This window comes from Microtus oregoni, unplaced genomic scaffold (assembly GCF_018167655.1).
Source record: "Microtus oregoni isolate MIOR12 unplaced genomic scaffold, Mior012 000018F_ref0000195, whole genome shotgun sequence".
In the NCBI taxonomy this organism is placed as follows: Eukaryota; Metazoa; Chordata; class Mammalia; order Rodentia; family Cricetidae; genus Microtus; species Microtus oregoni.
Window position 1 is genome coordinate 35,932,146 of NW_024543077.1, and position 18,683 is coordinate 35,950,828.

The following is an 18,683-nucleotide window of genomic DNA, read 5'->3' on the forward strand; positions in this document are numbered from 1 at the left end:
AAAATTAAGGCCTGAATAAACTCTACTTGAATAATAGATGTTCCTCAAAAATGGTTGAATACAGTCTCAAATATTGGCTCTGAAAATTCATAGAAAGGTAAGAGCTAAAAATCTGCCATATTTCCATTTATTCTCTATAAAATATAGGGAGTTACTAGGAAGCATGTACAAGAAATATATGAAAAATAATAAATATTTTTCCCAATTCCATCAAGATATGACCATATAAAACTTTACCAATCTTAAAAACAAATACATGAAAAGGCTATGATGTTTCTTTCATAAATAAATAAATAAAGTACTTCCTATCTTTTAGATAAAGAGAATTTAAAATTAGGTTACATTTGCATGCGATCGTTAAAGTCAAATGGTTAGATTTGAGTAATTTCCTTGAGAATGAGAATAAATTACTTAGTAACGTTAAATGTTAAATGCATGGCCATGTGAAACAACAGAAACAAGTTGTCGATGTTGTTGTTGTTGTTATTTAAGCACAGGATACTGCTACGTAGCTCAGGCTGTACTCAGATTCGCTGTACAGTCCAGACTGCACGCAGCCTCACAATCCCCCTGCCGTAGCTTCCCAAGTGTGGGGATTATAGTTGTGTACTCCACCAGATTCTTAAACTGAATCACGTAAAAGTCTACATGACAGTAACATACTCTGGTCTGAAATTTATACTTTACTACTGTGAAAATCGGCCCTGCCATGTCTTGCTTTGTTTCCGTTCTTCATCATAGGCACATCTACATATATATGAATATGTCCCCATGCAGATCAGCAAACTAATCAATGATATCACGATAGTGTCGCCTAGCTAGACAAGCAGCATCCATCAGGTCTGGAGGATCCTGAAGAGGGGCTCCTCGCTCAGGGTAAACTTTAGAGCCCACCTTCAATGCTACCACATAAAAGTGTGGAGATTTCGGGGCTTTGCTGAGGCTTGTTCTGGGAAAGCTATTCCACCTGATGATAAGTCTTCAGTTTCTACCTCTGACCTGGGTAGGAGCCATGATCGTCTGACCGGCCCCAAAGATTAGAGCACTATGTACTATTATCTCCTCCTTTAATAGTTAATATACAAGGGCCTAGAGTTGCAATCCCTGTGTTGACTCTTAAGCTGTATTATCGAGACACAGGGACGCTCAGACACTGACATCACGTCATGGTACATCCCCCTAAGACCGCCTTCCTGTACCACGAGCATCTGTGTCCTACAGACGGGACCCTCACTAACCGCATTGTCGTGTATCAGCAGGTTCACGGTGAGGCAGAAGGAGAACAGCATCTTGTCCTTCTCAAAGAGCGAGCGGCAGATGTTCACGTAGAGCGAGTACGTGAAGTGATCCTTCAGGATCTGAAGCCTGAGGACCAACACAGGAGGGAGGGGGGAGCAGAAACGTGGTCACCACGAGGGAAATGCTGAGACGGCAGAGTACAGACTGTTAGACGTCTGTTCTCATCCAAACAGTCAAAGGCCTTCACTCCATACCATCATAACCTGTCAGAATGGCTAAGATCAAAAACACTGATGACAGCTTATGCTGGAGAGGAAGTGGGGTAAAGGGAACACTCCTCCATTGCTGGTGGGAAAGCAAACTTGTACAACCACTTTGGAAACCAGTATGGTGGTTTCTCAGAAAACTGGATATCGATCTACCTAGAGACCCAGCTATACCACTCTTGGGCATATACCCAAAGGATGTCCTAACATACCATAAGGACACTTGCTCAACTATGTTCATAGCAGCATTATTTGTAATAGCCAGAACCTGCAAGCAACCTAGATGCCCCTCACCTGAAGAACGGCTACAGAAAATGTGGTCCACTTACGCAATGGAGTATTATTCAGCTGTTTAAAACAATGGCAGCACGAAATTTTCAGGCAAGTGAAATTAGAAAATAAAAATCACCCTGAGTGAGGTAATCCAGGGCCAAAAAGAAAAATATGGAATACACTTACTTATAAGTGGATATTAGATAATCATGCTACAGTTCACAGACCCAGAGAGGCTAAGTAACAAGGAGGGAACAACGGGAGAACACAAGGAGCTAAGTAGGGGAGATCTTACGGACGGACTGGGGGCAGCGGGGATGAGACCATGAGGGGTTTGGTTGGGGTGGGGAGAGGGGGGAGAGTACTGAAAGAGATGACTGGATGGGGGGGGCATTTTGGAGTCAGGTAGAAACCTGGCACAAAGGAAACCCAGGAACCTACCCAGCAACAGTGGATATGAAGCCTGAACTGGCCATCTCCTGTCACCTGGCAAGACTCCCAGCAGAGGGACTGGGACACCAACCCAGCCATCCAACCTTTCGCCTCCAATCTGTCCTGCCTATGGGATGTGCTGGAGTAAGGTTGGTGCAGAGATTGTGGGAGTGGCCAACCAATGACTGGTCCAGCCCACCCTGACACTGCTTAGAGGGCCAGGACCCAGAGGCTGGATGGCCCCGAGACCTAGGATGGATCCAAACATGACTGGAGGGAAAAGAATGTCAGTGTCACGAAGCCTAACAATATTGGGCTCTACTCATAGATTGGTAGATAGGACTACGCCAACTGTCCTCAGAGAGCCTTCATCTGGTATCTGATGCGCAGCCAAACATTAGCCCGAGCTCAGGGAATCCTGCTGAAGAGAGGGAGAAAGGATTGTACAAGAGCATCACAGGAAAACCCACAGAACCAACTAGCCTGGGCTCACAGGCGCTCGCAGAGGCTGAACCAACAATCAGGGAGCCTGCATGGGACCGAGGTGGGCCCTCTACATATATGTGACACATGTTTGACATACGTAAACACAAGGTTTACTCGTGAGACTCCTCACCATGGAAGCAGGGCCTGTCCCTAACGCTTTGGTTGGCTTTTGGGACCCTATTCCTCATACTGGGTTGCCTTGCCCAGCCTTATTACAAGGAGAGGTACTTAGTCTTCCAGCAACTTGACATCCCATGCTTTGTTGATACCCACGGGAGGCTGGTACCTCCCTGAACAGAAACAGAGGAGGAGTGGATGGGTGGGGAAGAAGAGAAGGAGGGAGGGATGGGAGGAGAGAAGGGAGGGGAAACTGTGGTCGGGATGTAAAATAAATGCATTAATTTAATTTTTTAAAAAAAAGTAGTTAGAACTTACTTTTATTATTATTATTATTATTATATATTGCTGTTGTTGCTATTGCTGCTGCTTCTGCTGCTGTTGGTGTTGTTATTATTTATGTTTTTTCAAGATTAGGTTTCTTTGTGTAGCCTGGGCTGTCCTGGAACTTGCTCTGTAGACTAGGCTGGCTTTGAACTCACAGAGATTTGCCTGCCTCTGACTACTGAAAGCTGGAATTAAAGATGTGTGCCAGCACTGCCTGGCAGGACTTGCTTTAAGACCCAGGAATGTCTCGAATGTCTGCCAAGGCCCTGGAGGTCCCTACTGTGAAACAAATCCAATACCTGTGGAAGGTCGGGGGCCTGGCTTCAGCAGGCTCCTGATTTAAGATGCAAAGTTGTGAAGAATTTGTTCTTTCTCCTGATAAAGTTAATTTCTAGCACAGATGGTCCCTCAGTTGGCAGAGTGGGGATGAACTAAGTGTGACTTTCTGCTCGGTTACTAAAAGGGGCAAGATGCCTTTCTGTTTTTACGATCTCTCTGCAGATTGCCTGGGATGCGTAGCACACTCTGGTTTAATGCTGATTCAGTTTTTCAACGACTTTCTTTCTCTAATGCCTTTCTGGAGAGGGTGCCCGGGTTAGGAGAAGATTTAGATTTTAATTATTCTTCCCTAACAATAGTTGCACAACGGAGAACTATTTAGAGAGGAAAGCGAAGAAAACGCTGTGCTGCACGAAATGATCGGCTCGCGTTCCACCGGTAAGGGGTTGGGTGCAGACCTCCGGCCCAGGAGAGCACATACAGTGATTCTATTTAGACGAGCTTCTAAAACGGGAGAACTGATCTGCGGGCGGCAAGCTGGACACAGCAGCTGTCGTGGGGGAGGGAAGGGGATGAGAGGTGGCTTCCGGGATGCTGAGGATGCTCTCTGTCTTGGGCGGGGCACACGGATGCTCCGTGATGAAAGCCCCCTCAGGAACGACTTGAAGGCATCTTCTCTAGCAGTCTTTCTATACTTCCCATTTACAGTAACCACCCATACAGTTTCCCTTGCTTACGGATAAAAATATTTTAACTACAAGTAAAAAGCTGTGTTTGTTTTCTACATTGCTTTCCAAATCTCATATTAAGGAAAAAGGGATTTGATTTATTTTGAATTTACTTCTAGTGTGAAGAAACAAGCACCTTGGACAAGTTCTAATCTGGTATAACAAGGAAAGGTGAAATATAATAAAAGTGCTTGAAGCATGGAATCATTATAGCTTTTCAATCTTATACCAAATTAAAAAAAAAAGTTAATTTCAGGGGCGGTCAGAGAATTTTCTCCTCCCAAATTCCGGCAAATACCTAGACTTTAAACTACATAGACATAGACGATAACATTCTGATAGCCAGTGTGTTAAACAGGACTGAGATCAGGAGCTGCAGCGAAAAGGAGCACTAGGAGCCAGAGAGATGACTCCAGGTAGAACACACTTGCATGCAAGCCTAAGGACCTGAGTGTAGATCCCTAGAAGCCATCAAAGGTTGGATGTGGTCGCGCCTGACTATAAATAAAATGGTAGGAGGAGACAGGGGAACCCTTGGGGAGTCAGCTAATCCAGAGTACACAGCACCGAGCCACAAATGAGACCTGGTCTTGAACAAGCACAAAGTGTGGACCAACCCCAAGGTGGTCCTCTAATCCCCACACACATGCTGTGACAGCCTCCTGCCCACACAAGCATCTCTCTCTCTCTCACACACACACACACACACGCCAACACATGCACACACAAACACACCATCTCTCTCTCACACACACACACAAACATACCAACACACACATACACTCTCTCTTTCTCTCTCTCTCTCTCTCTCTCTCTCTCACACACACACACACACACACACACACACACACACACACACACCGAGGAAACTAAGATTCTGTCTCGGGACCTAAAATCCAGCATAGAAAACAGATGTGTCTATCTAACTAACGTACTAGGGACATAGGGAAACTTTGAAAAGAAAGATCACCTACAATTTTTTTCTTCAGGAATCCTCACAAACTTGAAAACTTCCAGAACAAAAAACAAACACTCCAAACAAATATCAAACTAAAACATGCCTCTCACTGACAACAAATCAAATGAATTTTATCCTTTCATCGACCTAAGGTTAAACAAGATCTTGATACTTGGACGTTTTTATTATACCCTAGTCAACAGTAAACAAGACATTCTCTATGGGTAATTGCAGTGTGAAAAGCTGTGTGGTTAACCAAAGCACGTATTTACTTTAGCCCTGGTACCTGGCACAGTTCCCAAGCAGGACACCCAAACGGGAACCTTCAGTTTGGGAGGTGGCTCAGAGCCCCCTTGTCGCGGGAGGATACAGCTCCTCTCTCCATCCCTGAGGTCAACAGGTGTTCCGCAGATGGGAATGAGCGCTAACCGCCTCCCTTTTCTAGATTGGTGGGGCAGCCCTACAGCTCTGCCAAGAGTCGTTTCCCAGACTGAAGTTACAGGCATCGGCTCTGTTTCCGACGCCAGGATGCATGGAGCTCACTTTGGGCTCAGGACTGTGATGCTCACGCCGTCCTGGATCAATAACCCCAGCCGTCATTCCCACTAACTTAGTACCAGCTAGCATTTCCTTTACGCACCTTTTCGGTAGGATTTCGGATTTCTCCGAGTTCTCGATGGACAGGATGAAAAGGTTAATGAACCAGGTCAGCGAGTACTGGTACATGGGCTCGATGTTGGCCAGGTCGGCGATGGAGAAGAAGAGGATGGAGGAGTGGATGGCGATGGGGCGGTAGCCCATGCGTGTGTTGTCAATTTTTTTCTCCGTCTCCTCGGCCACTTCCTGCTTTTGAGAAATCTCATTAGCCAAAGCCTTGGAGGAAGACAATATCTTAATCGCCGTCTCATCTTCTAGGATATTGCCTTCTGACGACGAAAGGACTTCTAAAATCTTGTCTTCGATTTCCTTTAGCTGCCTGGAATGAAACACAGCTTTCTCAGGACAAAAAGAAATGGCTTCCAAGTCATTTCAAACATGCGTTTTTTTTTTTTCTCTCAGAAACAGAGACAAAGTAACCTGAAGAAATGTACCACGGCATGAAAGACATCTGGAAAAGGATGCTTCGAGATTAATTTCGTGTCTTGTGAAGTGTCACCAAGACGCCACTTCCCTGCTCCAGCTCCCTTGCTAATAATGTTGGCTCATGTGCCTCCCGGAGAGAAATGTGGGCAGCCATTGTATGTCCTCTGCCACCCTGGACCTCAGCTAGGTTCACTCCGTTGGGCTCCTGCATTTAGACATGACTTAGAGAGCTTCGCTGTGACAGAGACGCTATCAGCAGAAAGTGGGAAACAGAGTTCGTGCTTTCATTCCCACCCGGCTCACAGTGAACAGAAACTTCAGGTCACCTCAGACTGAAACCCCATGTCAGAGCCTGTGGCAAGTCTCCTGGGTTTTCCCGTGTCTGAGAAAAGGATTCAAGAACTTAGCTCTCCAAATTAGTACGGAGGCTCTATGGTCCCTGCATTACTAAATTTTCCACTGGCGGGGAGGAGCTGGAGAGAAGGTTCAGCAGTTAAGAGTGCTTTGTTCTTCCAGAGGACCCAAGTTCAGTTCCCAGTACCCACAGCAGGCACTCTCAGCTGCCTGTGACGCCACTTCCGAGGGTTCCTATGCCTGTTCACCCTTTCCTGGCCTCCAAAAGCAACCACCTCTGTGGCACACAGACACTTATGTAAACAAGTCTACACACCTTTAAAGCAAATTCTGGTTTGGGACACCTATTTAAACTAAATAGATGCTTAGATGGACTTTAATTTATCATAATCACAAACTAAATACTAATTCCGCATTTTATGGTTTCAAACCTTTTGTTCTCAGCTCCCTGCAGGATCAAGGCTTGCTTTTCTTCTTCCAGGTCTGGCCTTTCCCGGGCCACCACAATTCCCAAAAGCTGATCCTGCATTCCCTCTGTGGTTATCATGAAGTTCAACAATGTGACCTACAAGTCAAAGAAATTATTTTGAACGCTCATTGGTTTTTTTTTTGTTTGTTTGTTTTTTTGCCCCAGTAAGAAAGCTTCTGTGTTTTCATGGTTTCTCGTGGTTTCATCCATATTTCAGACATACTGTATGAAAACAGAATTCATAGAGAGCAGAGCCGGAGGTTCGGGCAAGCCTGACACTGTTGGTTTAAAAAAAACCCACAAAAGTTGTGACAGTCAGAAATCGAACGCTTAGAACAGTTTATTCATTCCCAGTTCAAACTGCTCCGATTTCTGTCGATTTTTAACAGCAATCAATAAGAATGAGGTTGGAAAGAGTCTTAATACAGGCTGGGCTGATTCTCATTTTAAGGCCCCTGGAGGTGTATACCAAACAATCTTGAGAGAGCTATTTTTATGTTAATGAGTCTTTTATGTTAACGAGCCACTATCCTGCAGAAAGAAACACGGGGAAATTTCCATTTTAATAGTGCCCATCGAGGGCTATCTGTGGACATCCACTCCATCCAGGTATCTAATTAGCTGGGGGTGGGGTGTGGATGTACACCCGTACTTACAATCCTCCCTTTCCTGGTTCTTCCCGACGAATATGTTAACGTTCTATATAAAAAACTACTGATAGAATGATCTGGAATGATCTCCACGCTTCACTTCCACTCCCTGAAGATGCACTAGCCTTTCCGAGCTCCCCTCTGGGTTTGACATCCCAGCCCCACCCTCTGTAGCCTGCTCCCTTCCCGGCCCCTCTGCAGCCGCCAATGCACTCAGCAACGCACAGCGGCTGTCTAGTTCTGGCCACCGAGAATCCCGAAGCCAATGGACACCTCCTTAAGCTTGGCTTCCTTTGAAAGTCTCCGTGATTGTATTTTTTTTTTTTTGTATATTTGCCAGTCTGCTGCCCGCACGCCTTAGCGTCTGTAACCCATCTTCAGCCTCCACAGCTTCCTTTCACGTCTTTTACTTGTCTACAGGCGAGCTGATGGTGGAACCCCTAAGGAAAGGCTGTTAAATGCCTCCCTGCACTTGAGCCCATGCGCAGCTGAACACCCTGACCCTGGAAATACACAGGTGCTGCCCCACCTCCTCCTGGACACCTTCCCAGGGCATTCCACCCCTCCCCCACAGCTCCCTGTGCTTCGTAATTGGCTCCTAACTTCTCACGGCACACACGTGACGTGACTGGACGCAGTCACCGCGGCTTGAGTAAAGGCAGCTCTAGCAGAGGGATTGTCTGTTACTTGACTTTGTAAGAAAGGCCAATGCTACCTGGCTGTGGAGTTGTTTCCTGTCATTTCTAGCTCCTAAAATTTTAGCCATTTGATAATTATTTCCCAAGAAACTTCCTAGAATACAATGAATCAGGCTGTATGCTAGGAAGAAGAAAAAGAAGATAGTCTGGTGTGGGAGGTCCTTCTGTCTGTGTGTTGCTTTTCTTGGTTGATGAATAAAGAAACTGCCTTGGCCTGTTGATAGGGCAGAACTGAGGTAGGCAAGGATACTGAACTGAATGCTGGGAGAAAGAAGGGCGGAGTCAGAGAAGCTATGGAGCTGCTGCCAGAGTCAGTCATGCCGGAACTTTGCTGGTAGGACACGACCTCATGATGATATACAGATTAATAGAAATGGGTTAAATTAAGATGTAAGAGTTAGCCAATAAGAAGCTGGAGATAATGGACCAAGCAGTGATTTAATGAATACAGTTTCTGTGTGATTATTTCGGTTCTGGGTGGCCAGGATGAGCAAGCGACTTGCTACTCCTTGCAACAATAGTCTTTTTGTTTACTTGGGGAGGTGGTTTGAATGGGTGTGCCCCTCCACCCCCACAGACTCACGTGTGTGAATGCTTGGCCTATAGGGAGTAGCACTATTAGTGGTGCTTGTTACAGTAGATGTGGCCTTGATCGTGGAAGTGTGTCACTGTGGAGGCAGACTTTGAGGTCTCACATATGCTCAGACTATGCCCAGTGAGAGACACAGTTCACTTCCTGTTCCCTCCAGATTAAGATGCAGAACTCTCAGCTCCTTCTCCAGCACCGTGTCTGCCTGCATTCCGCCATGTTTCTAGCCAAGGCAGTAATGGACCAAACCGCCGAACAGTAAACCAGCCCCAATTAAATGTTGTCCTTTATAAGGGTTGTTATTGTCATGGCGTCTCTTCACGGCAATAAGGACTTGCTGGTCAGAGGTCACAGTCTTCTGTGTGGTTATTTCGGTTCTGAAGTTTACCGAGATGGGGACTCCCCACTCCCCAGCAGGACCTCCTGCTCTCTACCTGTCCTTACCTGGAGAATTCCCCTGGACCTAGAGGAATGACCATACGTGAAAGCTGCCTCTGAGCTTGGATGTCTGATTTATCTCTAGGGTGACCCTTCCTGCTAGAAGTCTTCCCCATGCTGTACACATGGTAACCAAGACTTAGACTACGAGTTTTGCTGTAGTTGCCACAGGCGCAGCTTATCATAGGCGGGCGCCACTCAACGCAAATGGACAGAGGATTCATCGCTAGACTTTATAAAAACCTCTACTCCCCCACAACAGAACAAGCAAACAAAACATACAACCAATTAAACGGGCTAATGAATTGAACGGACAGTTCTGAAAACTGAAATACAAATGGCCAACAAACATATGAAAAATTGTTTACACTCCTTAAGCTGTCAGAGGAAAACCAAAATCAAAACTATATTGAGAGTCCCTATCACTCGAGTCAAATGACAGCCACTGAAAAAACAAACAATCCATGCAGATAAGGACTCAGGGGAAGGAACCCTGATAATAGTGGGGATGTAAACTTACCCAGACTCTGTGAAAGTCAGTTAGGAAGGTTTCCAGAAAAGACTAGAGAAAGAGCTTCCACGTGACCATTCTATACCAGCCCTGGGTATTTACCCAAAAGCCTCCTGACCAACTTATCCCACAGTCCCGTGCACACCAATGCTTAATACAACACCACGCGCACAGCTCAATTACGGAGCCAACCTAGGTGTCCATCAACAGGGGTGTCCATCAGGAAAAGGTGACGTATATGCATAATGGATTTTTTTTTCAATCGTAAAGAATAAAGGGGAAAGGGAAAGGAAGAAAGATAAGGAGGAGAAAGAAAGGGGGAGAGGAGCAGTGGCTGCTTTCCACTTGCAGACTCGGCTCGAGTCCCGGCACAGAAACCGAAGGTTAGCCCTCTTCAACCCAGGATTTAAGCTGGGTACAGACTACAGGGCCAGGGCACGGCCCGCCACTCTTCCGGGCGAGGGCTAGTAGTATTCAATTCTCAAACCTCTGAGTTGTAGAGAACATTTGGTGGCTCTCTCTCTGCCTTGTAAACTGTTGTACGGTCCACACTCACAGGTCTCCCCTTTCCCCAAGCACAGGTATGCGGTGTGGTCACAGTTGCCATGGCTCTGGTTTTGTGTTTTTCGTGTCAGAACAGTATCCTGACATCTGGCTATGGTACAGGGGCCATCCCATTTCCCTGCCTTCCCTGGCAGGAGACTGCCCCCTCTGCAGGGATGTGGCATTTTGGTTTTGCCTCGAAATTTGCTCCCTGGGGCATAAGCGCAAAGGAGCATCCTCTGGTACCCTTGGGGGTGACTCACTTCTCCACCCAAAGCCAGACACCGCCCTTGCTCCTTCCCCTCACTTTCTCAGTGCTCAGCCTCCAACACCACTAGGCATGGGTTAGATGGATGCCATCTTAGGTTTAGATGAGATAATTATCATGAAAAAAAAACTATAATTGATCCTATTAACAGATTAATCCTGCACGAGAAACCAACTACACGGGCTGTACTTGTCTCCACGCAGAAACAGCATTAGTAACACACACGGCTGTAACTTTTCTCTCGCTGCACGCAGACACAAGCCTGTTCATTACTAGCCTATTAATGTCAGATCTTTAAAACCAAGATTTTGCAAATGTAGCCACCTGTTCACAGAGCATTTAAAATCCTCCAAGCACAGCACCGAGATTTCATTCTCATGGAAACTCAGAAGGATGATAGCGGCGTGGCACCCTCCCTTGGGCGCTCTGGAAAGCAAAAGGTGCAGGAGAGGCCTAAACTGCGGGAGGGAGAGGATGTGCGGTGTAAATTTGCAAATGAAAGCAAGTCACAGCCTCGCCAAGCTTCCTAATCCCTGCTTAATCAATCGCAGCAATTAAAATAATAGAGCAATAAAGCCCTCGGAGGGTCATAGGGATTTCAGCATTGAGTTATGCGCAGATCAGTGTCCTCCCCGCAGCTCGACTCGACTTCTGTCCTAACCTGTTATTATCCAACCCAGAGCTGTTCACGCTGGACGTGAGACTGTCGTGTGCCTTACTGGGAAGTAAAAAGGGTTTTGTTCGTAGTGTTTATTACTATTTTTCTTAACACAGCCTTGGGATTTTATTTCCTCGTTTTATTCTTTTCTCCTTATATTGAAAAGTTAGGTAGTCACGCTAACGTTTCGCGCGCACATAAACTCTGTCTGCGAGGCCTCATTGCGAGTGTTTATAGAGCTAACTGATTTAGTTTTCAGGTCGCTCAGTGACATAGTAACTTTTGTTGTGACCATTTACAGATGGGACTGATGCACGGGGACGCTAAACTAGCTGTCCGAGCCTGCCTCAGAGCAGCAGTCCAAATCCTCACTCCCACGGTGCTAGTCTCTTTCCTAGCGTGTAGGGAGATCCTAGGTATTTTAACTGCTTCGAGAACAGTGTGTTTAGCTGATTAAGAACAGTAGCCACAGTATGTTCATTATGTTTGCAAAGTCAAGCTGAATTCTCTCTCTCTCTCTCTCTCTCTCTCTCTCTCTCTCTCAGACACACACACACACACACACACACACACACGCATCCGTCTCCTCTAGTCCTCCAGCAATGCGCTGTCTATGTGTGTACTTTGAGCCTCTAGGACGCGCTATGTCATCACCACTTCTGACCCACGCGTTACACTCCTTCTGTACACACTGCTGGGAGCAGAACGTGCTAGAGAGCGAGCATCCTGTTCCCTGATCACAGATGGAATGACTGTACCACCAGAGATGAGGATAAGGGAGAGAAAAGCTGAGCTGGGTGAAGACCCTAGGCCCCAGGAGCCCAGCCTCAGAGCAATATCACGGTCATTGTGGTCCTTGAATAACAATTCAATTTCCCCCTTTGCAAGAATGTTCAGGATTTTAAAAAGAACACTGGTCAAAAATAATTCCTCTCAATAATTCTGTAAAATCAGACGGCAGCAGCATCCTCAGCCTGAACAAAGGATGGAGTCCTGCTTCTAATCGTCAGCTCCGACAATTAGCACAAAGAAGGACACCTGCTTTTGGCAGTGAAAATCTGCCCGATTCCGATGGTCCCATCGCAGTATGCTCAAGACGCCAGGCTTTGGTACTCTCAGGCACCCACAAAACAATATCTGGAGATTACTCCCGAAATTTCGGAAGCGGACAGAAGGGCAAATTCCAAATGTCCTCCTACGGCTGGGGAGGAAAGTACGGTCAGGGGTCGGGAGGCGCGGGGTGTGGAAACGCTAACTTAGGGTACTGGCCTTCACTGACGTCTCAGGGAGGTAATGCGGGTTTCTCAGCTTGGTGGTGATGTAGAAGCGGAAGTCGGGAGCGTACTCGATCGTGGCGTCGCCAAGCCGGATGCACGTGCTCCCGCCCTGCTTGAAGGTCTGCTTCAGCAGAAGCGGCTCCAGAATCGGGTCCAGTTCTTCGCCCACATTTTCTAGCAACACTAGAGGCGGAAAAATAGTCCGTCATCCTTAAGGTACCGACTGTAAACGTTCAAGGCTCAAGTTCTGTTCAGCTCTCCAGATGGCCCTGTTCCTGGTGGCCTAGAAAGTTACCCTCATCTTCTAAGAATACAGAGAAATGAAGTCATAAAAACACTGCCTGCCAGTGGGAAGGACCAGCGAGAGGGTCCGCATGGCCGCCTACCTCCCAGCTCCTTCTACACGCCTGGCTGATGGGCCCCACCTGGCCTGGGACTCACTGTATCTAGGCACAGTGACAGAGAAAAGGCATTTCTGTAGCTATTTCAGTGTCCACTGGCCTTTTATTATAAAATAGCTCATCTATATTATAAAACATCTGGAAAATACAGGACATTATAAAGAAATCGGGCAACAAATTCTAATCTGATTTTCTTTATCTTTCTCTCCTCTGTTAAATAGCTTAGGTTGACATATGTAAGTTGATGCAAAACTTCATATAACATAATTAGCCGAAAAATAATTTTTATCAATTTTTCTACACATACTTGAGATGAAACAAATATCAATTTCTGTCCTAATTATTTTGCATGATATTATAACGAAATTGTCCTGTATTATTAAAACTAGCAAACCTATTACTATTCTTTCATTTTTCGACCAGTGCTGCTTTGGATGTTCTATTTGAATATTTTTCTATTCTAAGATATGAGGAGCACCCTAAGTAAAATGAAGCATTTCAGAATATTTTCTTCTGATGCCGTTCTAGAAAGGGTCCAGAGACAAAAGGTCCCTGACAGTGTTGAGTTGCTTTAGCTAAGTTAAAGGCTGATATGATGCCACTTAAGCTGCTGGGGCAGTCCGTCTCGAATCCAGGAGCCTTGTCAGTGTCCCTTGAAGGGACGGGGGTAATCCGGGCTGGAAAGAGAAGCCTCGGGACGGACAGACTGACAGACACTTGCACTGAGCTTGCAGGCATATTCTTCCTTCCTGGATGGGCCTGGCTGAGGGAATTTCTGAAATTACCTCCCCACCAGTCCCCTCCACGGCTTGGATCTTGGCCAGCAGAGGTGCAGCAGGTAACTTCTATGGCCTTATTTTCTCTTTCTGCTCACATTATTTATTTTTATTGTGAAATAACATGAATATATCATGATGGATGACGGTGCCAATTTTCCATGGTCAAGGTTGGACTTTCCCACCATCACTGACGCAGTGAATGCTGCTTTGACTAAAACCCTGTTCCTGATTCTGCTCCTGCTGGTGGTTCTAGAAGCCCAGTTCACAGCCGATCTTTTGGGGCCACTTTAAGACACACTGCAAACTACTTTCCTGGAAGGCAGTGAGACTTCAGGGCTGCAGGGGGCCCTTTCTGGGTGGCTGACAGACCTGGGTACAGTGTTACAGTAGGAACAGGGGCTGGACAGCAGGCTGTCCCTGTAGCTCCCCACAGCTTGAGAAGCAGGGACTGTCAGCATCACAACTTAGCGATGTAGACAAGGAGAGGCGGCTTAGAAAAGTCAGTTACGCCCATCCTTGGCACCGCAGCTGTTTTTACTGAGAGGTACAAAGTCCAATTAAACCTGACACTCAGGGCAGGTGTTTCTGCAGCTTCGTTGACTGTAAATAGCAAATGTTATCTACGATTAGGTTCTGCTTGGCCAGAAGCCCTCATAATAACAATGTCAACAACAGAGGACCCATACTCATGTAAAGGGAGCCTCAAGCAGTCCCTGGACGGACTGACGGAGGGACAGCGTGCCTGAGTCACGAGGAATCCTCGTTCACTTTAGACTCTGGCAGTTTTCTCTTCCCCACCTGCAGCTTCGATCTCTTCGGCCAGTGTATTTCAATACCTATCCATATTTGACCCATCAGGAAGAAAGGAACATCATTTGAGAGTATTCCTTGAGGGTGACCAATGCCATGTCCACATTTTCCTGTGGGTCTGTGGCAAGGTAAACACCATGGCAGGGGCATATGGCAGGGGCATTTGGCATTGGAAAGTTGCTTGCTTCATGGCAATCAGACAGTAGAGCGAGAGGGTCAACAAGGGGTCAAAACAAAAATGCATTCTTCAAAGACACGCCACCTACTTCCCACCGCTGTCCCCCTTCTCTAAGTGGCTCACTAATCTATGAACTCTTCCATGGATTAATCTTTGATAGGTTATGTTCTCAACAGCTCCACAGCCCGAGGGCCACGCTTCTAACGCAGTAGCCTCAGGGAAGACTTCCCAGCCGGCAATGTATTTACAGAGCCCCTGGAAAGATAAACTTTGAAAGATCTATTAGATGAAGAGAAGAGGACTCAGGAGACAGGAAAATGGTGCCACATTATCGGAAGGACTTCCTGTCCCATGTGTTCATCCTTCCACTTCTCTCTCCACCAGCACCTCTGTCTGCCTCTGCATGCAAGCAGAGACCAGGTCTGGCTCGTCCATTCCGATTAACAATGCTCCCCACCCGCCACAATGCTTCGTCCATGGCTATTACAAAATAAATGTCTATCAGTGGGACGAATAAATAAGCAAAAAACTACAAAGTCATTTGGAAGCCTTGACCCCAAGGGAAATGGCAAGGAAATGCTGGCAGTCGAGACAGGAAAATCAGGGAGGCCCAGGTATGATGCAGTTTCAACAGATTGTCTATGCCAATGGAGTTCTTTCTCGGCAATGGTTAAAATACTATGTATACTTTATTAGCAATGTTTATATGGTTAACACACTATATATAGTTTACTGGTTGAGACAGTATATATAGGTGCAGTTGCACTTTGACTTCCAAGAGCACTGGCTGTAAAACTTTTTAAATAGCAGAATCTTTTTTATTTTCCTCCAAAGAAGATTAAAAAAAAAACTCAGTTATAAAAAGAAGAAGAAGAGAGGCACGTGGCTCTTGTTGAAGTGTGGTAGGTGGATGAGGTTGGCAAAGCCCTTTGCCTCTCCACCCAGGCTGCCTGTGAAGAACAAGGGATCTGAAGGCACCGTCCCTGAATAGGCCAGTATCTATAGATAACTGCTCAATGGAAAGAGCTTTAGCCACTTGGGTTTTCAAACTTTGACTTGATGGTTAAGTATAAATAGACAGCGCTTACCACCTTTCTAGGAGAACAGAAACTTTTCACTTCTTTCTGATGTTTAATAGTAGAAAGTGTGTGTGTGTGTGTGTGTGTGTGTGTGTGTGTGTGTGTGTGTTTAAAATTAGCCAGAGGCAGAAAAGCTGGGAGTTCTTTGTGGGCATGTACTTCTGGCTAAACCACTGAGCTTTCTCTAACGCTTATCTGACTTCTTAAGAAACTGAAGTGGGTTTTTGTGGCTGAAATTAGGAATAACAAACACATCTAAACCCCAGTGCCCTGTGTACAATAAACATCTCTAAGTGTTTGTGCAATCTGTTTAGTCCCCGCCCCCACACACCACGACCTTAGGGTCTCTGTTCTCTCCTATTGCAGCTCACGGATGTTGCTCAAGACACCCAAAGTAGCTTTCTCTCCCATGATTGGGGTGCAGAATTTTAAACCAGGAGAGTTCACCTCCATTACCTGTTCTGCTCTATAGCTAACGGAATTAAACATAGGAATAGACGTCTCAGACCAGAGAAGTATCAAGAACGCCAACCAGACAGTGGAAACCCCATCACTTGTCCTTATCATACCAAACATTTCAACATCCATGTTAGGTCATTTACGTTGCTTAGAGAATTTAAGGTGATGATCCCTTCTAGAAATCCTCCCTGATCTTCCTGAATGCATAGAGGCATCACCTGTGGCTTCCTCGTTACCTTTTTTTTTTTTTTTTTTTTTTTGGTTTTTCGAGACAGGGTTTCTCTGTGGTTTTGGAGCCTGTCCTGGAACTAGCTCTTGTAGACCAGGCTGGTCTCGAACTCACAGAGATCCGCCTGCCTCTGCCTCCCGAGTGCTGGGATTAAAGGCGTGCGCCACCACCGCCCTCGTTACCTTTTAAGACGTTACAAATAAGTCACTGGTCACATGCTCAAAGCCAGCACAGCACAGCACAGCACACCGTGGGCCGAGTCTTTCAAAGCCCCAGGTGTGACGCTCAGCACACTGACATGAGCTACACCACCAATGAGAGCCTAGGGACCGAGTGGTCGCCGTCACCAGAGACTAACTCTACAATACATAGTAAGTCACACTACATAGCTGGTGTGCAGGTGGAGAAACTGAGGTAATGATCCAAACACTGAATGGCGGAGGCAGACGCTCTGAATCCAGAACCAAGGGCCCTACCCACCATGGTCACTGGTCCTTACAGGAGAGATGCTCGCCTTCTGTTTTTATTACAGCAATATGTGGATGGTTCTGACATCACGCAAGCAATTTATTTGAGAGTAGAGATTATGGGCTCTTTTTGCGCAGCTCCTACGTCACATACGACACCACAGATACAAGTTACTCTGTTTCATAGTAGGGTAACTATAGATAAAGTACTGCACACTTTTCTGAAGAGTGAGAAAGGAATTTGAATTTTTTTCCCATATGGAAATGATAAATGTTTGAGGGTCTAAGTATGTTTTCCATGATTTGACAGAATGTGTGTATATAAACATTACATGGCACATCATGAATGTGTACAATTTTAGGTGTCAATTTAAAATATTTGAAAATGCAAGGATAGCAACTGAATGAAAGACCGTGTGGGTGAGCGTGTCTGTGCTCCGTTCCATAGATACAAAGCCTTATAAATAGATTTAGATTTCTTTCTTCCATGCTTATACTAAAATCCTAAAATCAAAATTAAAGTTTGAAAGCAAGCGGTTTGTTAACATGGAAACATGGGTGTTATCGGATGGCTAGCATGCTTATGTTGACTCTTACAGCTATACAGCTCTCACTGCAAGAGGGACTGGATAAGCTAACTTCTCCTCGAGTTGCATATGCTATAGCTTCAGAAGTGGTTGTCCTTATTTGGCTAAATTTGGTAGGTTACACGGATTTGAAGCAGGACCCTAGTTAGCTCAGATCACAAGCATCCTGGGCTTCGTGTTGCCAAGTATGACGCCTGCACAAGCCCTTGATTAAAAGCAATTCCCACCATCCCTCTAATCTCTCCATCGTGAATATCAGATACTAGCAAGGCGTGCAAAACCCGGTTGCTTTCCCCGCCACTTTTGTAGCATAATTCAAGAAGGAACAGAAAGTGGAGCTACTGTTGCATTAAAATAGGATTGGAATTATTAATATTAAATGGGCTTTTAAAGCTGCCAAATATTAATAATGAAAGCTGAAGAAAAGCAAATGGCAGACAACAATGGAAACATCTAAATTAGAGGCGCACCACTAAAGTACTTCGTAACAAAGGAAACCGTCTTGCCTTCCAGGGGTTAACTGTCTGGGGGTGGTCCTCACATTTTCTTTGATTATCAATATAAATGACGAGGCCGGCAAAGTCATTTAACAGCAAGCCTGACAGACGTTTGCGTGCTGACCGTGCCCCGCCCAGGCATTTCCACGCCTGCGCTTGCGACTCAGCCACGTACCGGGCGTGCCGAACTGGATGCAGTTCTCCAGGGTCCTGACATAGTCGGGGTCGTTGAGCTTAATCAGCTGAAGGCTGTTGCTCTTCTCCATGTTCTTGATCCACTTATTGGCCTGGCCTTGAGGGTCTATCATCAGAGGCCACCTTCTCGCATTCCTGGAGGAGCGGGGAGAGAGAATCTGGTTCAGGCCATAACAAGTTTCTGCACAGCCAGTTCCACATGACCGCAAGCTTATCCTTGTTAGTAATATCTTCCTTTCTTTCCTTGAAGTAGGCGCACTGCCAGAAAAACTACAGAGGCTGTTTCACAAAGCTAACACACAAATCCTTTCACTCCTTTGGAGATACTGAAGTCTCTAAACCTTAAATCATATGCTTAT

At 45.9% G+C, this 18,683-nt stretch overlaps 1 protein-coding gene across 1 annotated transcript in view; it reads right to left on the minus strand.

Moving 5' to 3' along the window:
- The window catches only part of Dnah7 (dynein axonemal heavy chain 7), a 195,366-nt gene that overhangs the window by 39,324 nt on the left and 137,359 nt on the right, over positions 1-18,683 (minus strand). Inside the window, exons 48-52 of the mRNA XM_041668272.1 lie at positions 18,305-18,459; positions 12,636-12,826; positions 6,974-7,107; positions 5,746-6,081; positions 1,239-1,365 (exon numbers count right to left, since the gene is read on the minus strand). Coding sequence (XP_041524206.1) covers positions 1,239-1,365; positions 5,746-6,081; positions 6,974-7,107; positions 12,636-12,826; positions 18,305-18,459 — 943 coding nt within the window. The remainder of the gene's footprint in view (positions 1-1,238; positions 1,366-5,745; positions 6,082-6,973; positions 7,108-12,635; positions 12,827-18,304; positions 18,460-18,683) is intronic.